This window comes from Neoarius graeffei, chromosome 4 (genome assembly GCF_027579695.1).
Source record: "Neoarius graeffei isolate fNeoGra1 chromosome 4, fNeoGra1.pri, whole genome shotgun sequence".
NCBI classification, from domain to species: domain Eukaryota; kingdom Metazoa; phylum Chordata; class Actinopteri; order Siluriformes; family Ariidae; genus Neoarius; species Neoarius graeffei.
Window position 1 is genome coordinate 28,832,967 of NC_083572.1, and position 26,015 is coordinate 28,858,981.

Sequence of the window (26,015 nt, forward strand, 5' to 3'; positions counted from 1 at the left end):
GTTCACCGTTTTCACCTAAATATATATATTTTTTTTAAATGTCAAAAGGCACAACATGCTTGAAGACGTCTATTGCACTTCAGCAAAATGTAGCATCATGCCCCCCTCCTTCACACCACAACTGCTTAAAAGGCATGGGGGGGAAAAAAAAAAAAAAACTCTGCCAGCTGCAGTGAGTGACTGCTGATCTTATCTCCACATTATCAGATGTCCTTAATTGACTTGAGGATGGGAAGGGGAACTGTAACCATTACTTTGGCCAAGACACCAACAAAACACCAACCACAAAAACCCCCACTCCAAAGTGTATTAGCCAAAACTCCAACGCCACTAGAATTTGCTTCCCCATGTACAAATCAATTCCTCCTCCTGTGTACATTATTCCTAATTTGCCTCAATTACCCTCCCTCCTCCATGTTCTTACAGGGAGGCAGTGTCTCTACATCACACTTGTCAATCTGAAATTCACTGCTTTTTTTATGGGGAGGGAAGAGAATGAAAATGATATTCCTTGATCCAAAAAGGAAAGCCTGGTTTCAGTCTGACAAATTTCTCTCTCTCAACCAAAAAAACACCACCACTTGCCAAGCAAATTGCTGAAGAGATGGGCTTGGCATTTAGGACATGTCCACTCTGACACCCGTGCCAAGATAGCAACATTTCACTAATGCAGAAGCTCATAGTCCACTGGTTTCTTCATTTCAAAAATTATTTCGTAAAAAGTATAAAACAATTGCCACTCCACAGAAGTTCAAGTAAGGAACAGAATGAAGAAACTGCACACCTCCAAACAGCTAGCCTGTTACTGAACTAGCTGCCTGAAAAATGTTATGATTCACATAAGAGCATACAAGTGTTGTGCATCCAAACACTGGTGTGAATGGACGTAAAAACTGCTCACATCATAGTTACCGATATTAACTTGGAATGGCTTGCTAAATCTTTTTCAGATGACTACCACATCCCTTAGAGCTACCTCTCCAGGATAGAGTGAGCAAGATTAACATTTGAATTAAGATCTTCCTTCCCTTGCAAAGCAAGGGTAAAAACCAATGTAAGAGGGGCAGGTACATTTTTGAAATGAGCCTGGTGACCCTGTGATTAATTTGATGTTCAGAACTCCAGAGCCAAACCTTCCTGGAGTTTGCCAAGGTTTGATTAAATCTTAATTTGTGCCTTCAAAAGCCCATTTTTTTCCCCGAATAAATTAAACACACAAAAAACTAAACTGTGGCCATTTGTCAGCCATTTGATGTTTAAAAGGTAACAAGACAAAAAAAAAAATCCAAATTCAAAAGGCACAGTACATTGAACAAATGATTCTCCTTTACTACAAAGAAAGCGATATAAATGTAGTGGAATTTAAAAATAAAACAGCCAAGACAAGTAACATTTCTACTTTTCTTCCTTTGAGTCTTTTTACAGACAAGCAAGTCTGGAGACAGGTTCCTCCTGTGGCCAATGTCTCCCATCTCCTGGAGCCAGTGACGCATTCCATAATGTGGACAGAGAATCACAGGTGTTAATGTACTGTAGAGTTCTTGAATGCTACACAGCGTTTTATAGCCTGGCTTAATTACATGTGGTTTCCATTCAGCAAGTTTGGTGTTGGGATCATGGGGGAACTGAAAGGCGCATGTGTGGTTAAGAAGTTAGTTTCCCCACCAGTCCACCTGAGAGTAGTTGCCACCATAACCATCACTGTTGTAGAAATGTCCAAATCCCCCTGTGGGCACAGAAATCCAGGTTATAGAAAGCAATCTATGAAATTAGAACCATTACAGTGCATACTTGAAACTTGTGATGCACAAAATATTAAGCAACTTGGTACACATTACTTAAAGAAGCGATTAAGACTCCTCTCCCTGTGAGTGGAAACTAACCCTTAGTACCACCAAATCCACGGTTGGCACCATGACCACCAGCATTACGACTACCACGATTCCCAAAGCCACTACTCGTGGCGTTGCTGCTGGTTTGACGGTAATCCCTGGCTCCGAACCCCCCAGAGAACCTAACAAAAAGAAAAACTTTAGCAAAACATGAGATAAATCTTTATTTGGCTTTAGCATTACACAACAAAAAGGGATATCAATTGCCCCATGTCAATCTAATTACCAGTGACTGAACACAAAGCAGCAACAAATTTGTCACCTCTTTGAGCGGCCACGGTTGCTTCCCTTGTGCTGGTGCTCATAAGCCAGGCTTTCCAGCCAGGATGGCACTTCCTGTTTGGCCTCCACCAGAATGTCCAGGAGGTCTTTTGTAATGTTGCCATTCTTATCGTTAAAGAATGAGGTAGCAAGACCTGGGGAAAACAGATTTAGAGCCGACCAACACATCAACAATCAGTATATTTAAGGTTAACGAAAGCTGACTACACCCAACACAATCAGGAAAGGTCATTACCAAGATTTCCCACACGACCTGTACGGCCTATGCGGTGGACGTACTCCTCAATGTCACTAGGCAGGTCAAAGTTGATGACATGTTTCACATTGCAGATGTCTAGACCACGTGCAGCTACCTGTAATAAAGAAAATGGCTCAGAATCAAAAACAAAAAGGACAATAGTATATTTTCACTCCATGATAAGGAAAATGTATGCAGTTGCGGGGGGGGGGACAAGCAGCATACAGCAGTGGCAACCAGGATTGGACATCTTCCAGAGCGGAACTGATGGAGTGCCTCCTCACGGTCTCTCTGTGAACGGTCACCATGGATACTGGTGCAAGCATACCCCTCACGGTACAGAAAGTCTTCAAGTGCATCAGCACCCTTCTTGGTTTCCACAAACACCAGAGTCAAAGAGTCTTTGCCTATGGGGAGGGGAAGGAGAGACAAACTTGATGTGCCTCCATTTGTGACCAAGACTACAAATGAAGACTATGTGCACTGGTAATTGGATGATTAGCACAATAAAGCAGCATTAAATGTAAGGATCCAGTTGAGGAAATGTCAAGTTTATTTGTATAGCGCTTTTAACAATAAACATTGTCGCAAAGCAGCTTTACAGAATTTGAACGACTTAAAACATGAGCTAATTTTATCCAAATGTAATGTAAATGTAATGTTGAACTCAATCCATAAATGATCAAACAGTTCAATAACTTTAAAGTGTAAAGACCGTTTCCATAAACATTTGTCGCTTGAGGGATATGATGCATAATAAAGGAACAAAAACATCGGTACCATAAGGCAACTCCTCTTCCACCAATCACAGTGCAAAACAAAAAGGAAAAACATGATGTGTCAAGAGTGCAAATATATGCATATTCCATGCACGTAATGTTTAACAAAACCATATGCAAAAACACACACGGGCAACAAAATGAACAGAATAATGAGACTTCTTGTGCCACTGGGAGCAAAGATGGGGTGGATAAAGACTCTACTCACCAGGTTTCTCACCATTTTCCCCAGTATTGTCCTGAACCTCGCCTGGTATGACTTTAGATAAAACAAGATCAACTGTGAGCTACTGCTCACTTACATATACCCCCACTCTTGTTTATATCAGAATGCAAGCAATCGAAGGAATAGGACACTTATGAAATGTTGACTTCAACAAATAATTAACCCTAAAACAAGTAAAGAGCAGTGTTCTCCCCAAGTATTTCAAATAGTACCCTGGTAAACTGTCATTTTGAAATAGCATTTTGCTTCTTGAAACGGCATCAAAATCCACCCTATATGTTTCGTAAATACATTATCGGTAAGCAGGAAGTTGATGTGCAACAGACCTGAAAACCATATACACTATAGAATCCCAAGCTGAAGCTTGGTACTAAATATCAAGCAGTTGTGATTACAACTGTGTGTTACGGAAAGTGTTACGGAAATTTTGTAAATCCACCCTATACATTTCGTAAATACATTCAGTCAGTAAACAAGAAGTCAATGTGCGACAGACCTGAAAACAGTATACACGGTATAGAACCCAAAGCGACTACGATTTGTGGTTGCTGAGAAAAAGGGCATTTCAGACAGACTGAAATCTGGATGGACGGACAGAGGTAAACCAGTATACCCCGGCTCCAAATAACCAGATCTCACGATAGGCTGAAAAATTTTTTGATTTACACTACAGTTAAAAGCTTGTAGAAAAAATTAAGAAAAATGATACGCCGTAGTTTCTTCAATTTAAACTAAAAGACTGCAGCATTGCTGAATTTTGATATCACAAACATGGATGACACCAGGAACTCTCATCTCAATGATCTGTTAAAGGTGGACTGCCTTTCAGATTTTTCAAGTGTAGGTCATAAAAATAATTTTCCGACACCCAATTATTTTTGTTTCGTGAACAGAAAGCTACTGAAATTGAATCAGAGACTTCCAATTTTATTAGGTTCTTTTTTTGAATAGAACAATTAATGAACTTCGGGCCACGTGACACTAAATTCTGTAATTTTTTGCCTGCTTCAACAGGACCCAATTCAAAATACCATGTCATGCATCACGTGGTGGGTTTTCCCCGTTTGTGCAAGGCATTGTGGGATACAAATTTGAAAGCGGAGAAAAAAAACAAAACAAAACGGAGGAGTGTGTGCAAATGAAACCTGGAAGACCAACTACAGTAATGGAAAGTGAAAAAGATACAGGACCAAACTAATAAATATCAGTGATCAGAGGAGACGGTGGGATGATCAAAGGTAAACTTACACATGCACTTCCTCAGTTTACTAACTGCACGAACCAGGCGATCTCATGCACATTATTTGCTATGGAGGGGCTCATGCACATTATTTGCTATGGAATCCCCTCAAATTTGATATGCTCCCAGTGATAAAACTGCATGATATTTTGTGAGCTATCAGAGAAATAAACATACATGATGACGAAGTTTCAGAGATAACTAAATTTTATCAATTTTATTAAACTGAAAGGCAGTCTTCCTTTAACGTCAAGATACAAAATAACAATTATATAGTTGGAAATATGTCAATCACCTGTGGCATTCAGGAGATCAAGCAAGAACGATCTTTTATCACTCTCCTCAACCCAAACCACTTTCTGGGTAATGTTCTCAGAGGTGGAGCCCACACGGCCCACAGCCAAGAAGATGTAATCTTCCAGGAAATCACGTGCCAATATCTAAACAAACAAGCCAAGATTGGTCAATCCCCAAAACCGCCCCCCCTCAAAAAAACCCCCAAAAACCTAATTTAACTTTGAGTGAACCTTGGTGAACCAAAGTGTCATCATAAATGCCTACTAGCTAAAAGTAAGTAGGCAAGCAGCAAATGTAACTCAACACAAGGACAAGGTGGTCGTCAGAGGAATGATGATGCAAATACTTTCTCAAAGCCTTGAACAAAACTGTACATGTTATATGGGCCATTTTTTTTTACCTGGATCTCCTTTGGGAAGGTGGCACTAAACATCATAGTTTGGCGCAACCCTTTAGAAGGCATAGTATCTTGCTCCACAATACGTCGGATTTGTGGTTCAAAACCCATATCTAGCATCCTGTCAGCTTCATCAAGGACCAAGTAGCTGCAACATAAAGAAAAACAGACTCAGAGCAAGAAGTAAACAGAAAAGAAAGACTCTTGCCTCAATTTTAAGACCCTTGGAGACTCCCCCCAAGCTCAAGCCAAGGTTTATTCCAGAGCATGTATTAACAGTTTCAAAGAGGGATTTGTTAGTTTGATACCAGAGGGTAACAGATTAATCTCAAAGAAAGCATACAACACTGAAACCTACTCACTTGCAGTAATCCAAACCAATCTTGCCCCTCTCCATCATGTCTACCAGACGACCAGGTGTGGCAACTAGCAGGTGGCAGCCCCTCTCCAAGTCACGAATCTGCTGGCCAATGTCAGCTCCTCCATATACGACACAAGGGCGTACTCGAGAACGATAGGCAAACTAGAAAAGAATGTAGTCAAGGAAAAACACTGGATTGAGCTTGGGTTTGCTGGAAGCAAAATTATGTTCAGTGATCTGAACTTCCAAAGTTACCTTCCTAGCCTCATCATAGATCTGGAGAGCCAATTCCCGAGTTGGAGCCAAAACCAGAGAAAGGGGGTACTGCTTACGGCGTCCGTATCTGCCGTTTTCCTACAACAATGAAGAAATCCATTTGGGCAGTTACAAATGAACAATTGTTTTATTTCACCCCCAACAACCCCAATGTGAATCACAAGCACATATACCAACTGACCTGAACACTGTTCTTTGCAGCCTGTAAGGTCTCTCCTGGTCCATCTGTATATATCTGACTCAGTACTGGCAGTAAGAATGCTGCAGTCTTACCAGAGCCTGGGGGGGGGGACGGACGACAAAGTCCACAATTATATCTCTCCCCCTCACACTCACCCCTGCCCAGATCACATTAAAATCGTGTCTAACCTGTCTGTGCACACGCCATCAGGTCTCTCTTGGATTTGATAATTGGAATGGCATATTTCTGGACTGGAGTGGGGCGCGAGTAGCGACTCAAAGTAATGTTTCCCATAATAATCTCACCCATATCTACATCATGGAACTGCATCACAAAACCATGTCAAAATTCACATTTCAGATTGACAATTCAACAAGGACCACAAAAAGTACAGGTCAGTCAGTTCTGCAGAAGATAAAGGCAAGGAGGATTCTGAAAAACAACTGGATCAAAATACTTACACTCTCAATGTGCTGAGGGCAGTTGTGGCCAGTGGCTTCAACAGGAATGTCATCATATTTCTCAAAGTTAATTCCAGTGTTGCTTCCAGAAAATAGTTCACTAAGACCACCAAAAAAACACAGTCAGTGCCATATGGAGAAATGATTGATCAAAAGACAATTATGCATCGTACAGTTTTCAGAGAAACTGATTTCAAAACAAAAATCCACCAGCTTCATATACACCTCATGATCCACTTTATTAGGAACACCTATACAACTTCACATTTATGATTTCTAAATCAGCCAAATCATGTGGCAGCAGCTCAGTGCACCAAAAAAAAAAAACAAAAAAAAAAAACAAAAAAAACAAAAAAGCACAGATACAGGTCAAGCGCTTCAGTTAATGTTCACATCAATATGTGGAAAAATTTGATCTCTGATTGGTCGTGGCATGGATGTTGGTAAAACAAATTTTTATAACACACATTGTGTTTATTTATATATAAAAAGTGTGTTACACACACACACACACACACACACACACACACGGTGCTTGAAAGTTTGTGAACCCTTTAGAGTTTTCTACATTTCTGCATAAATACGACCTAAAACATCAGATTTTTCATGCAAGTCCTAAAAAGTAGATAAAAGAGAACCCAGTTAAACAAATGAGACAAAAATATTATACTTGCTCATTTATTTATTGAGGAAAATTATCCAGATATTACATAATCTGTGAGTGGCAAAAGTATGTGACCCTCCACTTTCAGTACCTGGTGTGACCCCCTTGTGCAGCAATAACTGCAACTAAACGTTTCTGATAACTGTTGATCAGTCCTGCACACCGGCTTGGAGGAATTTTTGCCCATTCCTCCATACAGAAGAGCTTCGACTCTGGAATGTTGATGGGTTTCCTCACAAACTGCTCGCTTCAGGTCCTTCCACAACATTTCAATTGGATTAAAGGTGGTCAGGACTTGACTTGGCCATTCCAAAACATGAACTTTATTCTTCTTTAATCATTCTTTGGTAGAACGACTTGTGTGCTTAGGGTCGTTGTCTTGCTGCATGACCCACCTTCTCGAGATTCAGTTCATGGACAGATGTCCTAACATTCTCCTTTAGAATTTGCTGGTATAATTCAGAAGTCATTGTTCCATCAATGATGGCAAGCCGTCCTGGTCCAGATGCAGCAAAACAGGCCCAAACCATGATACTACCACCACCATGTTTCACAGATGGGATAAGGTTCTTATACTGGAACGCAGTGCTTTCCTTTCTCCAAACATAATGCTTCTCATTTAAACCAAAAAGTTCAAATTTGGTCTTATCCATCCACAAAACATTTTTCCAACATCCTTCTGGGCTTGTCCACATGATCTTTAGCAAACTGCAGACAAGCAGCAATGTTCTTTTTGGAGAGCAGTGGCTTTCTCCTTGCAACCCTGTCATGCACGCCACTGTTGTTCAGTGTTCTCCTGATGGTGGACTCATGGACATTAGCCAATGTGAGAGAGGCCATCAGTTGCTTAGAAGTTACCCTAGGGTCCTTTGGGACCTTGCTGACTATTACATGCCTTGCTCTTGGAGTGATCTTTGTTGGTTGACCACTCCTGGGGAGGGTAACAATGGTCTTGAATTTCCTCCATTTGTACACAATCTGACTGTGGATGGGTGGAGTCCAAACTTTTTAGAGATGGTTTTGTAACCTTTTCCAGCCTGATGAGCATCAACAAGGCTTTTTCTGAGGTCCTCAGAAATCTCCTTTGTTCGTGCCATGATACACTTCCACAAATGTGTTGTGAAAATCAGACTTTGATAGATCCCTGTTCTTTAAATAAAACAGGGTGCCCACTGACACCCGATTGTCATCCCATTGATTGAAAACACCTGACTAATTTCACCTTCAAAATTAAAAGGGAACTGAAGGCAAATTTAATCATCAAAATTCTCTCTCATTTTATAAAATGTAGGAATGCATTTCTGACCGCCATTTTGTCTCTGCTATAGCAAGTTATGAGAGTTTGAAATATGGTATGCAATACATCAGTCAATATGTCAAAGCAATGGCCGTAAACAAGATTCGTTGAGACCTGTGCAAGACTTCGTAGGACAGAAGTAAAATGTACAGTGAATATCAAAGTGACCAACATCTGCCAACGTTATCAAGAGACACGCACACCCTCTTTCGAATGCTGATGTAATCAAGCCAGAAGTTTTCCCTGTATTCAAAAATCACTCACTGTAAAGGGCACTATATAGTGGGGACGCCATTTTGTAGTGCTGTCCGAAACCTTAGTGAGGATTATGTGGGAAATGCACCCAGTATAATATGGATTTATCACCAAAATACATGCATATATTTATTTTAAAAACCCACCAGCCACCTGATCTGGCACATTTTAATTGTGCAACAGTAATGACATAAATACCAGCGCGACGGACTAGTCCTTATCCTGTCATCTTTCCAACTCCTCTCTACTCCACGTTGGTTCGAAGTTGTATGGAATCTCCATCACTGAAGAAGCTGGCTCAAAATTCATCTAAATTGGAATGATATGGCAATCTGGCCGCTGTGTAAACAGTTTTCAAAATGGCGGCGCTGACACTTCATGTTTGAAGTTTCACACAAGTCTCGAAGATCGAGCAGATAAGCGATGCCTGCCATGGACCATACAAACGACATTCAACATGGCTAAAAACCGAAAAGGCCGACAAGTGTAATATAATATGCCAATACGAATCACGATATAAGGTTAATAAAACCAAAAATGCAATTGAGTAAACACATTAATAAAGCAAGTTTAAAAACGACTTCAGTTCCCCTTTAACTGCTAATCTTAGAGGTTCACCTACTTTTGCCACTCATATGTAAAACTGGATCATTTTACTCAAACAAGTGACCAAGTATAATATTTTTTGTCTCATTTGTTTAAGGGTTCACAAACTTTCAAGCACCACTTTGTGTGCTTATACACACACATACACACGTTTAAGTCTCTAGAATGGTGTGCGTGCATGTGCTTCTTTTTTTTTGGGTGGGTGGACAAAAACGTTGATGGTTCTATGAGTGGAAACGCCCTGTTGAAGAAACATGTCAGAGAACAGTAACTTGGTCTATAACTGAATCTTGAGGTGGATGGGCTACAACACCAGATGACTACATTGGATTCCACTCCTCATCAGCCAAGAACAGGAACCGAAGGCTAATCATGGGCAAAAGACTCGCAGAAACTGGGTAGTTGAAAATGATGCACTCAAATCAGCTCATTTGGCACCAACAACCATGCCAGTTAAAGTCACAGGGATGATATTTTTCCTCCATTCTGATCTTTGATGTGAACATTAACTAAAGCTCTTGACCTGCATGATTTTATCCAATTGTGCTGCTGACATTTAAAAATGATTAAATGTCTAGCTAACTGTACAGTTAAGCCAAGGTGTTCCTAATAGAGTCAGTGTAAATACACAAACATGGTGAATCCACATCATTTCACTTTTTATGTAGTTTGTGTTGTAGAATCAATTTACTTTCTGGCCATTAATCTACAGACAAACCATAAAGACAAAGCAGAAACGCATTTTTATTAAATAAATTTTAAAAAGCGTTCTGTACAAAACATTCAGAAGTGTGTGTGTGCGCGTGTGTGTGTGTGTGTGTGTGTGGGGGGGGGGGGGGGGGGGGTGTCTGTTGTTCCAACTCTGAGCAGGAATGATTGGTAGTAATAACCTGGGATCAAGGTCTGTATACAAGGCATGGTGGGACAGGTGTGTGTCAGAGTGTGTAAATACTTTGTGTGCGTGCGCGCTTTGACTCACTGTTCCAGCCTTTCATTAGGAGTGAGGGGTTTGGACCAATCCTCATCATCTCTGGAATCATCAACCCACCGACTGTTTCCGCCACTCCCGAAACTTCCTCGCTCATACCTAGGTAATAAGAGTTTTGTGAAATCTCCCCCCCCAGTAAATAGCAGTCAAAAACAAAGGTCTCTAATATGCAGAAGCTCCCAGAAAAAACACTTTACCTTCCCCTGGAAGATCCACGATCGTTGTAGAAGGCAGACTTGTTCCTGTCAGAACGCCCACCGAAGCTATTATATGCATTATCTTTTATGGCATTCCATCCACCTCCATCTTTGTTGTCATGGCCAAAGCCTATCACCAAAAATATTAATTTCACAATATTACAGCAAGACAAATACCAAATATGTACATTGTCCAAATGTAGCCATTTACTCCTGTATTTCCCCACTTTAATAGTAAAATGCATAATATCTAGGATGCTTTTGTATTTCACCTGGGTTTTGCACTTGTTGGCTGACATAGGAACCACTGCCTCGACCTCTATAACCACTTCCTCTGCTGCTGCGGTCATTACGTATAGATCCACGGTTACCAAAAGTGTTACTCCCATTCATGTAGTTGTCACGGCCATCACGGTAACCATTTACAAATCCATTGCTTCGTCCAACATCCCATCCACCTGGAGAGTCTTAACGCAAGAATAATTCATAACGCACCATTATTCACATGAAAAGAATCGGGGGGGGGGGGGGGGGGACCCTATGCTGCAGGTGTATCCAATTGGTGAACTATTTAGTTTGCTCAACTATTTAGTTTCAGGTATAAAAATCTGAAAGAGACTAACAGTAAGACTGAGCTGATATCTGATCAAAAACAAAATGGGATGCTGATTGTTTTGAGTAGTGGCTAGTTGTATCTTATTCCTTATTTGGTTAAAGGAGATACGCAGAACCTTTATTTTTAAAATACATTTCTGAGTGGACAGTATCCCCATCCTTGACTCTTGTATGCTGCATAATTGGGAATAAAAAAAATTTTTTTTAGTTAAAAATCGACTGCAAAGTTGGCATTCGAGCTGCCCCGCTGAGCCAGCCAGCCCTGGGGGGGACATCACAGCAGGAACCGGTGCTATAGACCAAAGCCAGACTCGACAGGAGAGAGTGGTTGCAATGGCCTCTTTGCTTGGATTTATTGGATATTCTTCGGATTCCTCAGATAGTAGTACATCTGACCGTGATGGTCCTGAAATTGGAGTGTGTGTACATGCTACTGCTATACACTTAGAACTGTATCAATTCGAGCCACTGGAAAGTGAATCCAATAGCAACACCTCGGCCACAGAGGCCCCCACCTTATGAAATAAAGCCAGAGAACAAAGCCGTCTAGAGAGTTGGATGGAACTGAACTGACAGTCTCATGAGACTCATTAAAACAGGATAGGTGTCATAACTTATGCAACATACACGTACATGCATGCATTTTGACTGATAAAACGTAAACGGCTAATTAAATAATCAGATGAACTGAGAATCACATTCTGAAGCAAATTAAATAATCTTATACTGGTAACTTTAATACACGTAACTTGTTTTGTGTATTTATCTAAATGCAGGTAACAACGAGTGGTGTTGTGATGTAACCAAACGAGAGTCGCATCTTACCCATCTGTGTTCTCACTTCTTAAAGGCCAAGTTTATGGCCGACTGTTTTGAAACAATCTGACTTTCAGTTCTTCATTCATTCACTTCTTCCACATAAGGGCAAGATGTTGCTGCTGAGGCAAGCATATCCAGTGGAGAAATCTGACGCCTGGTCCACTCATTCTCCATTTTCTCCATACTGAGTACTCTGCCATTACTGCTCAGCTCAGACTCCAGGAGAACTGGTGCAACTGAACTTACTTTCCTTTTCTTGTAGTTTTCTTCTCCTTTAATTGTACCTTTCAATATGGGCTTATAGCCAATGCTCCTCAACAGATCAGAGGCTTCGTACAAGTCCTCAGTAAAATGTGCAGGGCAGAGGAGAGACCGCTTCGTAGGTGCCCAATCCGTGAATTTTTCGCAAAATGCGTCCAAATCTTTGCAGTTTGAACATTCTTGGGCCATGAATGCAACGTAAATCCACCTTCTGTCATATTGCTGCACCCGCCAGCAACACACCTGCATGGCAATAAATTAACTCAAAATGGAGGATCAAAGTTGCAGTTAGCTCCGTTTTATAGTATAGCGAAAATGCCAAGGTCATTGACCTTGGCATCTGAGTGAATGACCTTGGCATCTATAGCAGTCTGAATGAATGACCTTGGCATCTGAGTGATTCATTCAGACTGCTATAGATGCCAAGGTCATTCACTCAGACCGCTACCTCTATGAATCATTTTAATCGTAAAAATTACTATATTAGGATTTATTGCTAACGCTTAAAACTTTCTATGCTATTCTTGAGGTCCCAAGGCATTTATAAACAAAAAGTGAGGCCATGGTTCTGCACATCTCCTTTAAGGAGTTCTCCCCTAATAATATGCAAGCAATTCCCAGCTATCCTACACAAAGCATACATGGAAATGGTTTATGGTCCTTACGAGCACATTTTCATTTTAGCCTCCAATAGTTACGTGAACGCAAGAAAACTTCAAAGCACAAAAAGGCAGCATGCCCTGAGGTCCATGTCTATTTTATTTTGAAGCAGCTGGGAAACGGTTAAATTTGTTTCCCAGCTGCTTCAAAATAAAATAGACATGGCGCACAACCCAAAAGCTTTCAGAACAGAGACCTAGCTTCTTCCTGGTGGCACAGAGTAACCACTCTCTCTACCAGAGGAATACACTCCTGTTAAAAGAAAGATCTTTATAGTCAAAAGGGGCACAGGCCAAAAGGGTAGGTTACGTGAGTGAGCAAAACAGGCCAGGTGTATGCTCACCGTCATGTTACAGCACACATCACAAGCTTGAGTTTTGGACGCAGGCTGCAAAATTGTAGAGCAGTTAACTGGAGTAATTTGCATGTTGCCCAGATGTGAAGCATTAACAAATGCTTACTGCTCCAACATGATCTCAAAACACCACCACCAACGACAGTCAGAACAGTCATCAATGAAAACGCGACCATCAATTCCCATGTACACAGACAGAAATCAGTAAAGGTTAGTGTGGAACTGAGTCACATTATGATTTCTGGTCAGTTGCTCCCCACTGCCTAGAAAGGAACTAGGAATTAAAACACAAAGGACCTATTATAGAGCAGATTTACAAGAGACCCTCTGGATAATGTACGCAGGAACAAGTCACAAACTAGACATTATGGTCAAAAGCTAAAGAATGAGACAGTGAAGACTACAGAAAGCAAAAAAGTTACACTGCCTTTAAGTTTTGGGCTACTGGTTGGCATGAAAATAATTTTAGGACAGTGTTAAAGAAGCCTTTTCCAGCATGCTCTGAGGTCAATAATCTCTTTGAATAGACCGAGACCCTTCCATCTTCACACCAGCATCCTTTGGTAATCCTGCTCTTTTTTTTTTTTTGCGCATTGAACCCTCTTGACACAACCTAAACCTCAGATTAGCTTCTTAGCAAGCCCCCCCCCCAAAAAAAAACCCAAAACTGCCATTTACAAGTATAAAATGCTGTTTAACAAGCAATATTTAAAAACAAACCTCTACAGTTTTTTTTAAAGTATAAAAATATGGCATAACCTGAAAATTTATCAAATACCTCCAATTTTGTTTTTATCTGCAAGTGATTAAAATCAGTGAACCACTTTGAAGGTCATACATTCTTGCCAATAATTGCAAAAACATGAAAAAAAGGGAAAAATTTGAACAAAACATTTTAAACACCATTTGTAAGATCCTCTACAGACGTCTTCTTTCTTCTTCTTTTGGCTGCTCCCGATTAGGGGTCGCCAAAGTGGATCTTGCGTCTCCATTGCTCCATCTTCCGCATCCTCCTCTACCACACCTGCCACTTTCATGTCCTCCCTCATCACATCCATGCATCTCCTCTTTGGCCTTCCTCGTTTTTGTGTGCCTGGCAGCTCCATCCTCAACATTCTCCTTCCAACATGCTCTGCATCTCTTCTCAGGATGTGCCCATACCATCTCAGTCTCATCTCTCTTAGCTTAATTCCCAAGCTCTCCACATGTGCTGTCCCTCTGATGTGCTCGTCCCTTATCCTGTCCAACCTGGTCACTCCCATCGCAAACCTTAACATCCTCAACTCCACCACCTCCAACTTTGCCTCCTGTCTCTTCGTTAAGGGTACGGTCTCCAATCCATACATCACAGCTGGTCTCACTACTGTCTTATACATCTTACCTTTCACTTTTGCTGGGACTTTCCCATCACAAATGACTCCCGAAATCCTTCTCCAACTGCTCCACCCTGCCTGCACTCTCTCACCTCACTATCACAGCCCCCATTTTCCTGCACAGTTGACCCCAGGTACTTGAATTCACCAACTTTCTTTACATCGACTCCTTGCATCTTCACTATGCTCTCATCCCCATTCTCATTGATGCACATGTATTCTGTTTTGCTACTGCTCACATTCATTCCTCTTCATTCTAATGCATAGCTCCATCTCTCCAAACCCAGCTCAACCTCCTTTCTACTTTCACCACATATTACAATATCATCTGCAAACATCATGTTCCATGGTGACCCTTGCCTCAACTCATCCGTCAAGCTATCCATCACTATGGCAAACAAGAAAGGACTAAAAGCAGATCCTTGATGGAGTCCCACCTTCACCTTGAACCATTCAGTCGTTCCAACTGCACACCTCACTGCTGTTTCACTGTTCTCATACATGGTCTTGCACCACTCTAATATACTTCTCATTTCACTCCACACTTTCTCATACAATATCATAACTCCTCTCTCGGCACTCTATCGTATGCCTTCTCCAGGTCTACAGACACAAAATGTAGCTTTCTCTGGCCTTCCCTGTACTTCTCCGTTAACATTCTTAAAGCAAAAATTGCATCAGATGTGCTCTTCCTTGGCATAAACCTGTACTACTGTTCACAGATTGCTACCTCTCTTCTCAATCTCGCCTCCAATACCCTTCCTGTTTTTAGACTACACACTCTACAGGAGGTATTTTGTCTAAAAAACAGAAGATGGATGAATCCCTTCTATGTACTGAAGAGGCCAAATAATCCCAGCAATGCTCTATGGCATTAGTCAGGGGAGTATGCAGGCCATGACGAGACCGGTCACATCATCCTGCTCCTGGACTGCTTGAGCAGTGAGCCTAGGCATGTGTCATGCTGGTTAAGAAAGTTATGTCTTACCCCTTTTCCACCAAATCAGTTCCAGGGCTGGTTCGGGGCCAGTGCTGGTTCACAACTCGTTCAACTTGCGAGCCAGCTGAGAACCAGTTTGGTTTTTCATAGCTCGCGGTGCTAAGGGGAGCCATGTCAGTTATGTCACTGTATACGTCAGTTACGTCGCTGCGTTTGCATAAACCTTGGCGCGAACATCGAAGCAACAACACGGAGAAGAAGCAGCAGCAACAACAATAATGGATGACTTCGCGGTTGTACAGCTGCTGCTTCTCGTCGCTTAAAAATATAGTGACCTTTCGCAGTCTTGCAATTGTTGTTGATCTTAACAACTCCACCCCCCCCGCTGACATAAGCGGCTTTTTCCTCTGGCCCAGCAAAGAGTTGGTGCTAGCCTGGAACCGGTTTTTCTGGCCCCAGAGCCAGTTCTTTGTCAGTGGAAACAAAAAACCCAGTTCCAAACTAAGCACTGGCCCCAAACCAGCCCTGGAACTGCTTTGGTGGAAAAGGGGCATCTGAAACGTCTATCATACAGCAACATTAAACGTTCTCTGAACGTGAAGATACCTGACTGCATTCATGGCATTTTCCAGAATGACAAGTTCAGTTTTGCCACCAAAATGAACTCCAAACTAAACATGAACAGAGCCATGAGTACAGCAAACAAATCCTGTGACAAAGTCAGTCATCAGAGAAGGTGATTTCCAGCTGAACGACAAACTCTAATTTGGCCATCTTGACAATGGGGGGGAAAAAAGAAAAATTCCAATGTTGCCAAGTTCACCAATAACCTGATACCATGACAGAACCTGTCTTTTGGACTTCTTGCTGGTAAAAAGACCTGGAATACAGATTCTTCTGGTCACAGTACATGATTCTGTGTGATGGTCCATTCCACATGCCTCCGAGCCCAGAGAAGTTGATGGCGCTTCTGAACACCGTAAACATAAGGCTTCCTTTTTGCACAAATCAGGATTTGACTGGCATTTGTGGACATAACTTCCTACTATAGGAGTTGAACAAAAGTTTGCCAGAGTAATTCCAAGCCCATGTGGCCACATCAGCCACAGATAAATGATGGTTCTTGATGCAGTGCCATCTGAGGGATCAGAGATCACAGGGTGTTCAGCTTCGGCTTGTGCCCTTGACTCAACAAAATTCCTCCAGATTCCTTGAATTTTTTTTAATGATGATATGCACCACAGAGGGCAAAATATCCAAATCCCTTCATATCTTTAAGAAACACCATTTCTAAACACTTCAATAATTTTCTCATGCATTTGTTGATAAACTGGAAATCCTCAGCCCATGTTTACTCCTCAAAGACTAGGCCTTGCTGGATACAGATTTTGTACCATCACCCGTTTCAAATCACAATCATTTTACCTCATGACTAGCCCTAAATCTGCCCCATACAAACTTCTTTTGGATTGTGTTACGGACCTGAAATGCAGGAATGGATTTACATTAATAAATTAAATGAAGTTGACCGGACAAAACAGGAAATATCTTGGGTTCATACTGTCTGCAATGAAATACAAGTCAAAGTAAATTTTGAAATTACTGTTCCCCCCCTGCATTTTCTATCCCATCCCAACATTTCCTGATTTGGGGTTCTAAGACTGATTTCTTCTTTGTCTTACTATTGGTTTCGGTATTGTTCCAAGTCCTTATAGGCCCCTTGCACGGACATCAGACTTATGTTTGCAACAACTGCTACCCTTGTCCTGGGGACGAGCAATATTGAGGTCAAACATCTTGTAGCTTGAAGAAAACTACAGCTACAAAAGCTCTACTACTGGATTACTTGAATAATCGTAGTCAGAAAGAAGCAAAGGAAAGATGTATGTGGAATTTAGAGCTTATTATTGGGAATGGGCTATACAAAATTCCTCAAAACAACTGGACCGACAAGGTAGATTTGTGGTCTAGTGTCATCTACATCAATGCTGGATTGTACCTTTTCACTGCATTTTCTCCATTTAAAAAAAAAAAACCCACACCACACACCCCGTATTTGCTAGAAGAGCAGGGAGAATTGAGAGGCTGTGGTTTGTTTACATCTGATACTACAACTTGTAGCATCCTTGCAACCACTGCAAATATACGTACAAAAAGCCCCCCCCCCCAAAAAAAAAAAGTTGTACGGCTCCATGCTCTTCCATGTTTTCACCCGTTTGTCTGTGTAGAATGATGTCTACAGCACCAGGTAGTTTGAAATGCTGGGGAACTCAACGGATGGATCATCTTCCAACTCCGAGGAAAAATCCTTCTTTACTAGCATTCAAGGATCCTCTTATTGCATAGAGCAACTTTCTGAAGCTATTTTGACCATACATTGGCCTCTAAACTGCAAAAGTAGCTGGTGACAGTTTCACTAGCTTTTTGCGTAATGGCGGCCAACTTACTTTGTCTGACCACCACTTCATTCAACGGAAGTAAACTCGCAAGCAAAAGTCACGCGAGTAAAATACAACCTATATTCTCTTCCAGGTTAACTGCTTGCAGAGAATGACCAAAAACCTCTGGATCGTCAGTGAAGAAAATGGTAAGATAGTGGCTGCACACTGCAACTGTATGGCAGGCCTTGGAGAGAGCTGCTCTCACATAGCATCATTGGTGTGGGCTATAGACCCCTTGCAGGGGCATCACGTTTATGTTAGCAACCATTGCTACCCTATACCTGGGGGACAAGCAAAGTTTGTTTACACGGTTCACATACTGAAGCCAAGCGAAGATGTCCGGCATCTGTTGCCCAAAGAAAACTACAGCTAAAAAAAAAAGCTCTACCGGATTACTTGGATAATCTTAGTCAGAAAGAAGCAAATGATTGATATGTGTGGAAGTTAGAGTTTTAGCAGTCATGATCCATACAAAATTTCTCGAAACGACTGGAGTAATGGTGTAGATTTGTTGCCTAGCATTAGCTACGTGTTGGAATACATCTTTTTCCTGAAGAGTACCAACTAGTAGCCTAGTAAACTAGACCCACCCGCCTAGCGGCCAAAAATATTTTTGCCTACAAGTGGGTCTAGCCTCGGACCATATCAACACCACACCCCGGGCATCAAATCGTGCCCGCCAATCACAACGCAAGGTTTTTGTTTGGATTCTTTGGGCGGGCTTTTGCAGGAGTGACGACAAGGCTGCGCGACACTGGAGAAAGCACAACAGGAAAGATGGCTACGGCTATTGAACAGCGCTCGTTTGACTCCGCTTTGGAATCAGTTTTAGAAGAATTAGACTTGGAGTTTTCGTTGAAACATAAGCAGGAAGAGGCTCTCCGCTCATTCCTTTTCAAGGAGGACGTTTTCGCTGTTTTGCCGACCGGCTATGGCAAAAGTCTCCCCCACTGCTTTCTGTCGCTCTGACTACGTCACAGTCACTGTTGCGCTGATTGGTCAGAGCGTTGGCCTATACGCACAGAGACAGTTTGAAAGACAACAGGTTGTTCCTACCCACACCCTTCGGAAATGTCTACGACCGAGACCAGACTAAATATTCACATTTAGTCTGGCTTGCCAGGCTAACCAACTAGAACAGTTTGGGGGAAAAAGGGGAGGGGGGGGGGGGGGGGGATAAAACCTGTATGTAAATACCCCCCCCATCATCAGCTTCCAGGATCAGAACTTCGTGAACACCAAAGCATTTACTCTCAAAGGACTCCTACCTGAACTGTGGGCTCGATGGTATTCTTGGCCCTCCATGTCTCAGCAGCTCCACAAATATCTAGTTACAGAGCTATTTGCACCATCATTTATAGTGATGCTTATTATTGGTAAAACAATATCTTAAAATGTTATTACTTGGAAAATAAAATATCTTGCTCAAGACTTTCAAACAGTATATTTTATCTAATAGATACAATAATTACAAACACTAACAATCAGCACATTCCAGTTGTAGCCACAGGCATATAGTAACCATAATCACTCTTGCAGTAATAATTTCAATAAACGGTTAATGTTCAGTTCCCTCTCCAAAAGACAACGGAGTCACACAGGTTGACATGTGTAACGGACAATAACAATTTTATCCAAAATAGTTTTTCCTGCCTTAGTCGATTTATTTCCATTTTCACATGTATGCAGCTGTTGTAAAAAGTTTGGTCTGTTTGTGTAGAACACTCTTGAACTGTAGGTTAATTACTCTCTGGATCCATGGTGACATTCTGCACAGGACTAGGTTCCTCTGATAACAGAAGCAAAGCTTCAGTGCTCTCTGCTCTTAATCTTTTCTGTTCTTTCAAGATATACTGTGCATGTCGCTCCTTTAAAAAACAACAACCACCTCACACACTAACTTGTGTCCTAGTTGTTTGAAACCAATCTGGGTTTTCTGTGTCAAATAAGGAAGCTGCTTCACCTCTAAGAAAGTCAAAAACACTTTCATGAAGCTAACTCGAACGCCAGCAGAAGATTCTTAAGCAAACTCTTCCATACTCACTTCTGACTTTATTTTTTTTAAATTTCATTTTAAATACAATCGCGAATTTCTCTGAAGCTTTCAGGCTTCGCTCCTCCCGTATTCTCTTTAATCACTTATTTCTTCGTTGTTCTTGAAGCATTTGCTTTTCTTTGTTAACATTTTTCTAGATAGTGGGGAGATGGTAATACCTTTTATCCATTTCTCGATTTGAACAACCAAAAACAGCACAAAAATGAACCATATTTAAGACAGACTAAGTCCTTTCTGTAAGAAAGGCTATGTCTGGTTGTCCCCTAGAGAAATGAATCATGTGATGCATGACATCATGCAAGGGGTCTATTAGCTTTTTTTTTTTTGCAGAGAGGGACATTCATGACTAATAATTGATCGCGGTTTATCTTTGCTAATCCAGGTCAAGTCTTCAGGGATGCAAACAGCACGCCTTTTGGCGGATGGCGCCTTTTTCACGGCTGAATCGCGCAGATCCGATTTTTTGGGGGGGGGGGGGGGGGGGGGGGTTGGAGTGTCTGATTATAATTTCAAAGTAAATTCTGTATTAAAATTACTAAATAAGCAAATCCGTTACAGTCCATGAAACAGGAAGTATAAGGATGAGGAAAAAAACAGTTTAAATCAGGAAGCTGCGCACATTTGTGCAGCCTGAGCGGCAGGACTGCGCAAATGTGCGCAGCTTCCTGATTTAAACTTTTTTTCCCCTCATCCTTATACTTCCTGTTTCATGGACTGTAACGGATTTGCTTATTTAGTAATTTTAATACAGAATTTACTTTGAAATTATAATCAGACACTCCAACGCCCCCCCCCCCAAAAAAATTCGGATCTGCGCGATTCAGCCGTGAAAAAGGCGCCATCTGCCAAAAGGTGCGCTGTTTGCATCCCTGAGTCTTTCAGGCTTTCAACAGGATATGAATGTTTTCAAGTTTAAAAGTAAGAAGGCCCCAAAACTAATTTGCATGCTTCAGGGTGGCTTTTTAGTACTGTACATTTCATTCTCTGGATCCTTTTTCTTCTATCCAAACAGGGCAGTTTTGAAGCACTGTGTTTACCTATACAGTTACAGCACTTGGATGGTTTTTGACAAAGTTAGTTGTCCTTCCAGCACAGTTGCATATTTTCCCCGTACCTGTGTGGATTTCCACCCACCGTGCAAAGACATGCAGATTAGGTCAACTGGCTATTTGATTACCCATAGATACAGTGCTCAGCGTAAATGAGTACACCCCCTTTGAAAAGTAACATTTTAAACAAAACAATCTCAATGAACACAATTTCCAAAATGTTGACAAGTTTAATATAACATCTGTTTAACTTATAATGTGAAAGTAAGGTTAATAATATAACTTAGATTACACATTTTTCAGTTTTACTCAAGTTAGGGTGGGGCAAAAATGAGTACACCCCACAACAAAAACTACTACATCTAGTACTTTGCATGGCCTCCATGATTTTTAATGACAGCACCAAGTCTTCTAGGCATGGAATGAACAAGTTAGTGACATTTTGCAACAATCAATCTTTTTCCATTCTTCAACAATGACCTCTTTTAGTGATTGGATGCTGGATGGAGAGTGATACTCAACTTGTCTCTTCAGAATTCCCCAAAGAAAATAATTTCTTTACACCACAAAGGTACAGGCTACAAGATGATCAGCAAAGCTTTACTTATCAGTCAGAATACTGTAGCAAAAGTGGTACAAAAATTTAAAGAAAGATGGAACTACAACCATCTTACAGAGACGTCCAGGTCGTCCACGGAAGTTAACACCTCGACAGGAGCGTCTTCTGATGAAAAGGGTTGAAGAAAATCGGCATGCAAGTTCACTGCAGTTATCTAAAGTAGTAGAAAGCCAAACTGGGGTGACCATTTCCCATGACAATACAGCATATACTGCAGAGGAATGGCATGCATGGATGCCATCCACGAAAGAAGCCTCTCCTAAAGCCCAGGCACAAAAAAAAAGCCCGCCTAGAGTTTGCCAGGGCCCATGCCGACAAAGATGAAGACTACTGAGACTCTATATTCTGGAGTGATGAGACCAAGATAAATGTTTTTGGAACTGATGGCTTCAAAACTGTATGGCGTCGCAAAGGTGAGGAATACAAAGAAAAACGCATGGTGCCTACGGTGAAACATGGTGGTGGCAGTGTCCTTATGTGGGACTGCATGAGTGCTGCTGGTGTCAGGGAGCTGCATTTCATTGATGGCATCATGAATTCACAGACATATTGCTCTATACTGAAAGAGAAGATGCTACCATCACTCCGTGCTCTTGGTCGTCATGCACTTTTCCAACATGACTAAACACACAAAGGCCACTGTTGGATTTCTGAAGAACAGGGTGAAAGTGATTCAGTGGCCAAGTATGTCTCCTGATGTGAACCCAATCGAACACCTATGGGGAATTCTGAAGAGACAAGTTGAGCATCACTCTCCATCCAGCATCCAGTCACTAAAAGAGGTCATTGTTGAAGAATGGAAAAAGATTGATGTTGCAAAATGTCACCAACTTGTTCATTCCATGCCTAGAAGACTTGGTGCTGTCATTAAAAATCATGGAGGCCATACAAAGTACTAGATGTAGTAGTTTTTGGTGTGGGGTGTACTCATTTTTGCAACCACCCTAATTTGAGTAAAACTGAAAAATGTGTAATCCAAGTTATATTATTAACCTTAGTTCCCCCCCCATTACAAGTTAAACAGATGTTATATTAAACCTCGTCTTGTCAATGTTTTGGAAATTGTGTGTTTTCATTGAGATATTGTTTAAAATGTTACTTTTCAAAGGGGGTGTACTCATTTAAGCTGAGCACTGTATGAATGACAGCTCGTCTCCATGTTAGCCTTGCGATAGACAGGCGACCTTCCCAGGGCATAGCCTGCCTCTCAGCCCAAGTCGGTTGTGATTGCTCCATTTTCCCCCGCAAACCTGATGAATAAGGCCAAGTTTACATTAGACCGTATCTGTCTCGTTTTCTTCGCGGATGCACTGTCCGTTTACATTAAACCGCCTGGAAACGCCGGGAAACGGGAATCCGCCAGCGTCCACGTATTCAATCCAGATCGTGTCAGCTCCGGTGCTGACATTGAGATACGCGGATACGCTGTGCTGAGCTCTAGCTGGCGTCGTCATTGGACAACGTCACTGTGACATCCACCTTCCTGATTCGCTGGCATTGGTCATGTGACGCGACTGCTGAAAAACGGCACGGACTTCCGCCTTGTTTCACCTTACATTGAGATACGCGGATACGCTGTGCTGAGCTCTAGCTGGCGTCGTCATTGGACAACGTCACTGTGACATCCACCTTCCTGATTCGCTGGCGTTGGTCATGTGACGCGACTGCTGAAAAACGGCACGGACTTCCGCCTTGTATCACCTTTCATTAAAGAGTATAAAAGTATGAAAATACTGCAAATACTGCCCATTGTGTAGTTATGATTGTCTTTAGGCTTGCCATCCTTCCACTTGCAAGTGGTAAGTGATGTGCGCTGGGATCCCTCACACACACAGCGGCTCAGTCCCGAATCACAGCTTGTGCACTTCACTCGCATGCTCTGTGAGCTGCGCAAGGCCGGAGTGTGCACCCTCCAGAGGGCACTCGCTGTTCAGGGCGGAGTGATTTGGAGCGCAGGATGCCTGCGGAGCCGAGCGTATCTGTGTATTGGTGTTGCTGTGTGCACGCAAATCGTGTATTGGTGTTGCTGTGTGCACACTAATCGTTTTAGAAACGTTAATCTGATGATCCGCTGATATGGTCTAATGTAAACATGGGCTAAGTGGTACAGACCCCTTGCGCATGATGTCACACATCACGTGATAATGCCACCTGGGGAGCAAACAAACACCATCTTTCCTGCAAGCAAGGCTTACTCTGTCTTCAAAATATTCATTTTTGCACTGTTTTGGTTGTTCAAATCGTTCAAATAGTGAAATGGATATTAACAGAAATTACCATCTCCCCACCATCAACAAAAATGTCAAAGAGAAGCAAATGTTTCAAGAACAATGAATAAATAAGTGGACAATAAAGAGAATACAAGAGACGAGAGGATAAAAGCCTGAAAACACTGGAAAAATTCGCGAATACCTGCATTTGTAGTTGTCATTTTATTTCAGGTAAGAAGTTGTATATACATATAAAGTCAGAAGTGAGTATGGAGAGTTTGCTTAAGAATCTTAGGCTACGTTCACACTGCAGGCTGAAGTGACTCAAATCCGATCTTTTCGCCCATATGTGACCTGTATCCGATCTTTTATTGACAATATGAACGACACAGATCCGATTTTTTCAAATCCGACCCAGGCCGTTTGGATATGTAGTCCTAATTCCGATTCCTATCCGCTCTTTTCATATGCGACTTCAGTCTGAACCGCCAGGTCGCATTCATCTGACTTACATGTCATCAACAAGCCACAAACGTCACTATTCTGCGCTGAAGTAGGCGGCGGGTCTCTCAAAAAAAAAGTTACAACAACATGGCGCATAATCACGGGCGCAGATAGAGGGTGGGACTCGTCCCACCCAGATTTAAATTCACCTCGTTCGGTTCCCCCCACTTATAGGGAGGAAAAAACGTCTATGCTGTCTTTCTTTGCATAAGGCAAACCTCACGGAAAAATCAAAAGACTAATTACCATTCAGTTTATTGAGGTGCACGGCAGTGTATACATAGTTGCAACAACTCACATAAAACAAAACAAAGACTGATATTCGGTTGGTTGAGCTGCGCAGACTGCACAGGTTGCGAGCTCGAGCTTGGTTGCTATGGTAACCCACAACAAGTTTGACAGGCATATCGGGGTTGGTTTGCTGGCAGCTTTGTCCCCCCCAGTTTTTTGTCCCCCCCAGTTCAAAAAAACGTATCTGCGCCCCTGCGCATGACATCAATGTGAGGGACGCTTCGGGCTGTGAAGGTTCTGAATCTTCTCAATGGAAGGACGCAGAGGTTAGGGAGCTGATTTCCATTTGGGGGGATGCAGCTATTCAACCTAGATTGGATGGGTCATACCGCAACCGGGCAGTTTTACTTCCGTAAACACTGGCCATGCTCACTGCGTGTGACGTCGTCGTATCCTGCAATGCGCATGCGGAACACTTTTAGGTCGCTTTTCGTTCATACTGAGGATCACATACAAGTCGCATATATTTGTTAATGTGAATGACCTCACAAAAAAATCGGATTTCACAAAAAAAATCGGAATTGAGCATTAAGCCTTGCAGTGTGAACGTAGCATTATTTTTTCTATTCGCTTTCGAGTTAGCTTCATGAAGGTGTTTTAAGAAAAGAAAAAAAAAAAAAAAAAAAGGTGAAGCAGCTTCCTTGTTTGACAAGAAAAACCAGATTGGGCACCAAGCAAACAACTCTGACATAACTCAGTAATAAAAACAAACAAACCCAACAAGGAGCGACATGCATGATGCATCTTGAAAGAACAGAAGATTAAGAGCAGAGAGCACTGGAGCTTTGTTTCTGTTATCAGAGGAACCCAGTCCTGGGCAAAATGTTGCCAAGGAGCCAGAGTGTAGACACGAATCTACAGTTTGAGAGTGTTCTACACAAACAGACTGAACTTTACAACAGCTGCATGGATGTGAAATGGAAATAAACTGACTAAGACAGGAAAAACTATTTTGGATAAAATTGTTATTGTCTGCTACACACTTAACCTGTGTGAGTCGGTTGTCTTTTGAATAGAGAATAAATGAAGAGAGAACTGAACATTAATCATTTATTGAAATGATTATTACAAGGGTGATTATAGTTACTATATGACTATAGCTATAACTGGAATGTGCTGACTGTTAGCATTTATAATTATTCTACCATCCACCATTAGATACAATTAAAATCTTAATATTGTTTG

General features: G+C 41.7%; 1 protein-coding gene across 3 annotated transcripts in view; it reads right to left on the bottom strand.

Annotated features, from left to right (window-relative positions):
- The window catches only part of ddx3xb (DEAD-box helicase 3 X-linked b), a 44,727-nt gene that overhangs the window by 1,039 nt on the left and 17,673 nt on the right, over window positions 1-26,015 (bottom strand). For 2 of the 3 annotated variants that reach the window (XM_060919091.1, XM_060919093.1), the window contains exons 4-19: window positions 10,910-11,104; window positions 10,638-10,767; window positions 10,432-10,539; window positions 6,631-6,730; window positions 6,358-6,493; window positions 6,170-6,267; window positions 5,968-6,066; window positions 5,714-5,874; window positions 5,355-5,499; window positions 4,953-5,097; window positions 3,400-3,450; window positions 2,638-2,819; window positions 2,410-2,527; window positions 2,155-2,308; window positions 1,884-2,014; window positions 1-1,726 (exon numbers count right to left, since the gene is read on the bottom strand). The exon at window positions 1-1,726 is cut by the window's left edge and continues 1,039 nt beyond it. In XM_060919091.1, coding sequence (XP_060775074.1) covers window positions 1,653-1,726; window positions 1,884-2,014; window positions 2,155-2,308; window positions 2,410-2,527; window positions 2,638-2,819; window positions 3,400-3,450; window positions 4,953-5,097; window positions 5,355-5,499; window positions 5,714-5,874; window positions 5,968-6,066; window positions 6,170-6,267; window positions 6,358-6,493; window positions 6,631-6,730; window positions 10,432-10,539; window positions 10,638-10,767; window positions 10,910-11,104 — 2,027 coding nt within the window. In that variant the 3' untranslated portion in view covers window positions 1-1,652. The remainder of the gene's footprint in view (window positions 1,727-1,883; window positions 2,015-2,154; window positions 2,309-2,409; window positions 2,528-2,637; window positions 2,820-3,399; window positions 3,451-4,952; window positions 5,098-5,354; window positions 5,500-5,713; window positions 5,875-5,967; window positions 6,067-6,169; window positions 6,268-6,357; window positions 6,494-6,630; window positions 6,731-10,431; window positions 10,540-10,637; window positions 10,768-10,909; window positions 11,105-26,015) is intronic. The other variant, XM_060919092.1, reaches the window with a different exon arrangement.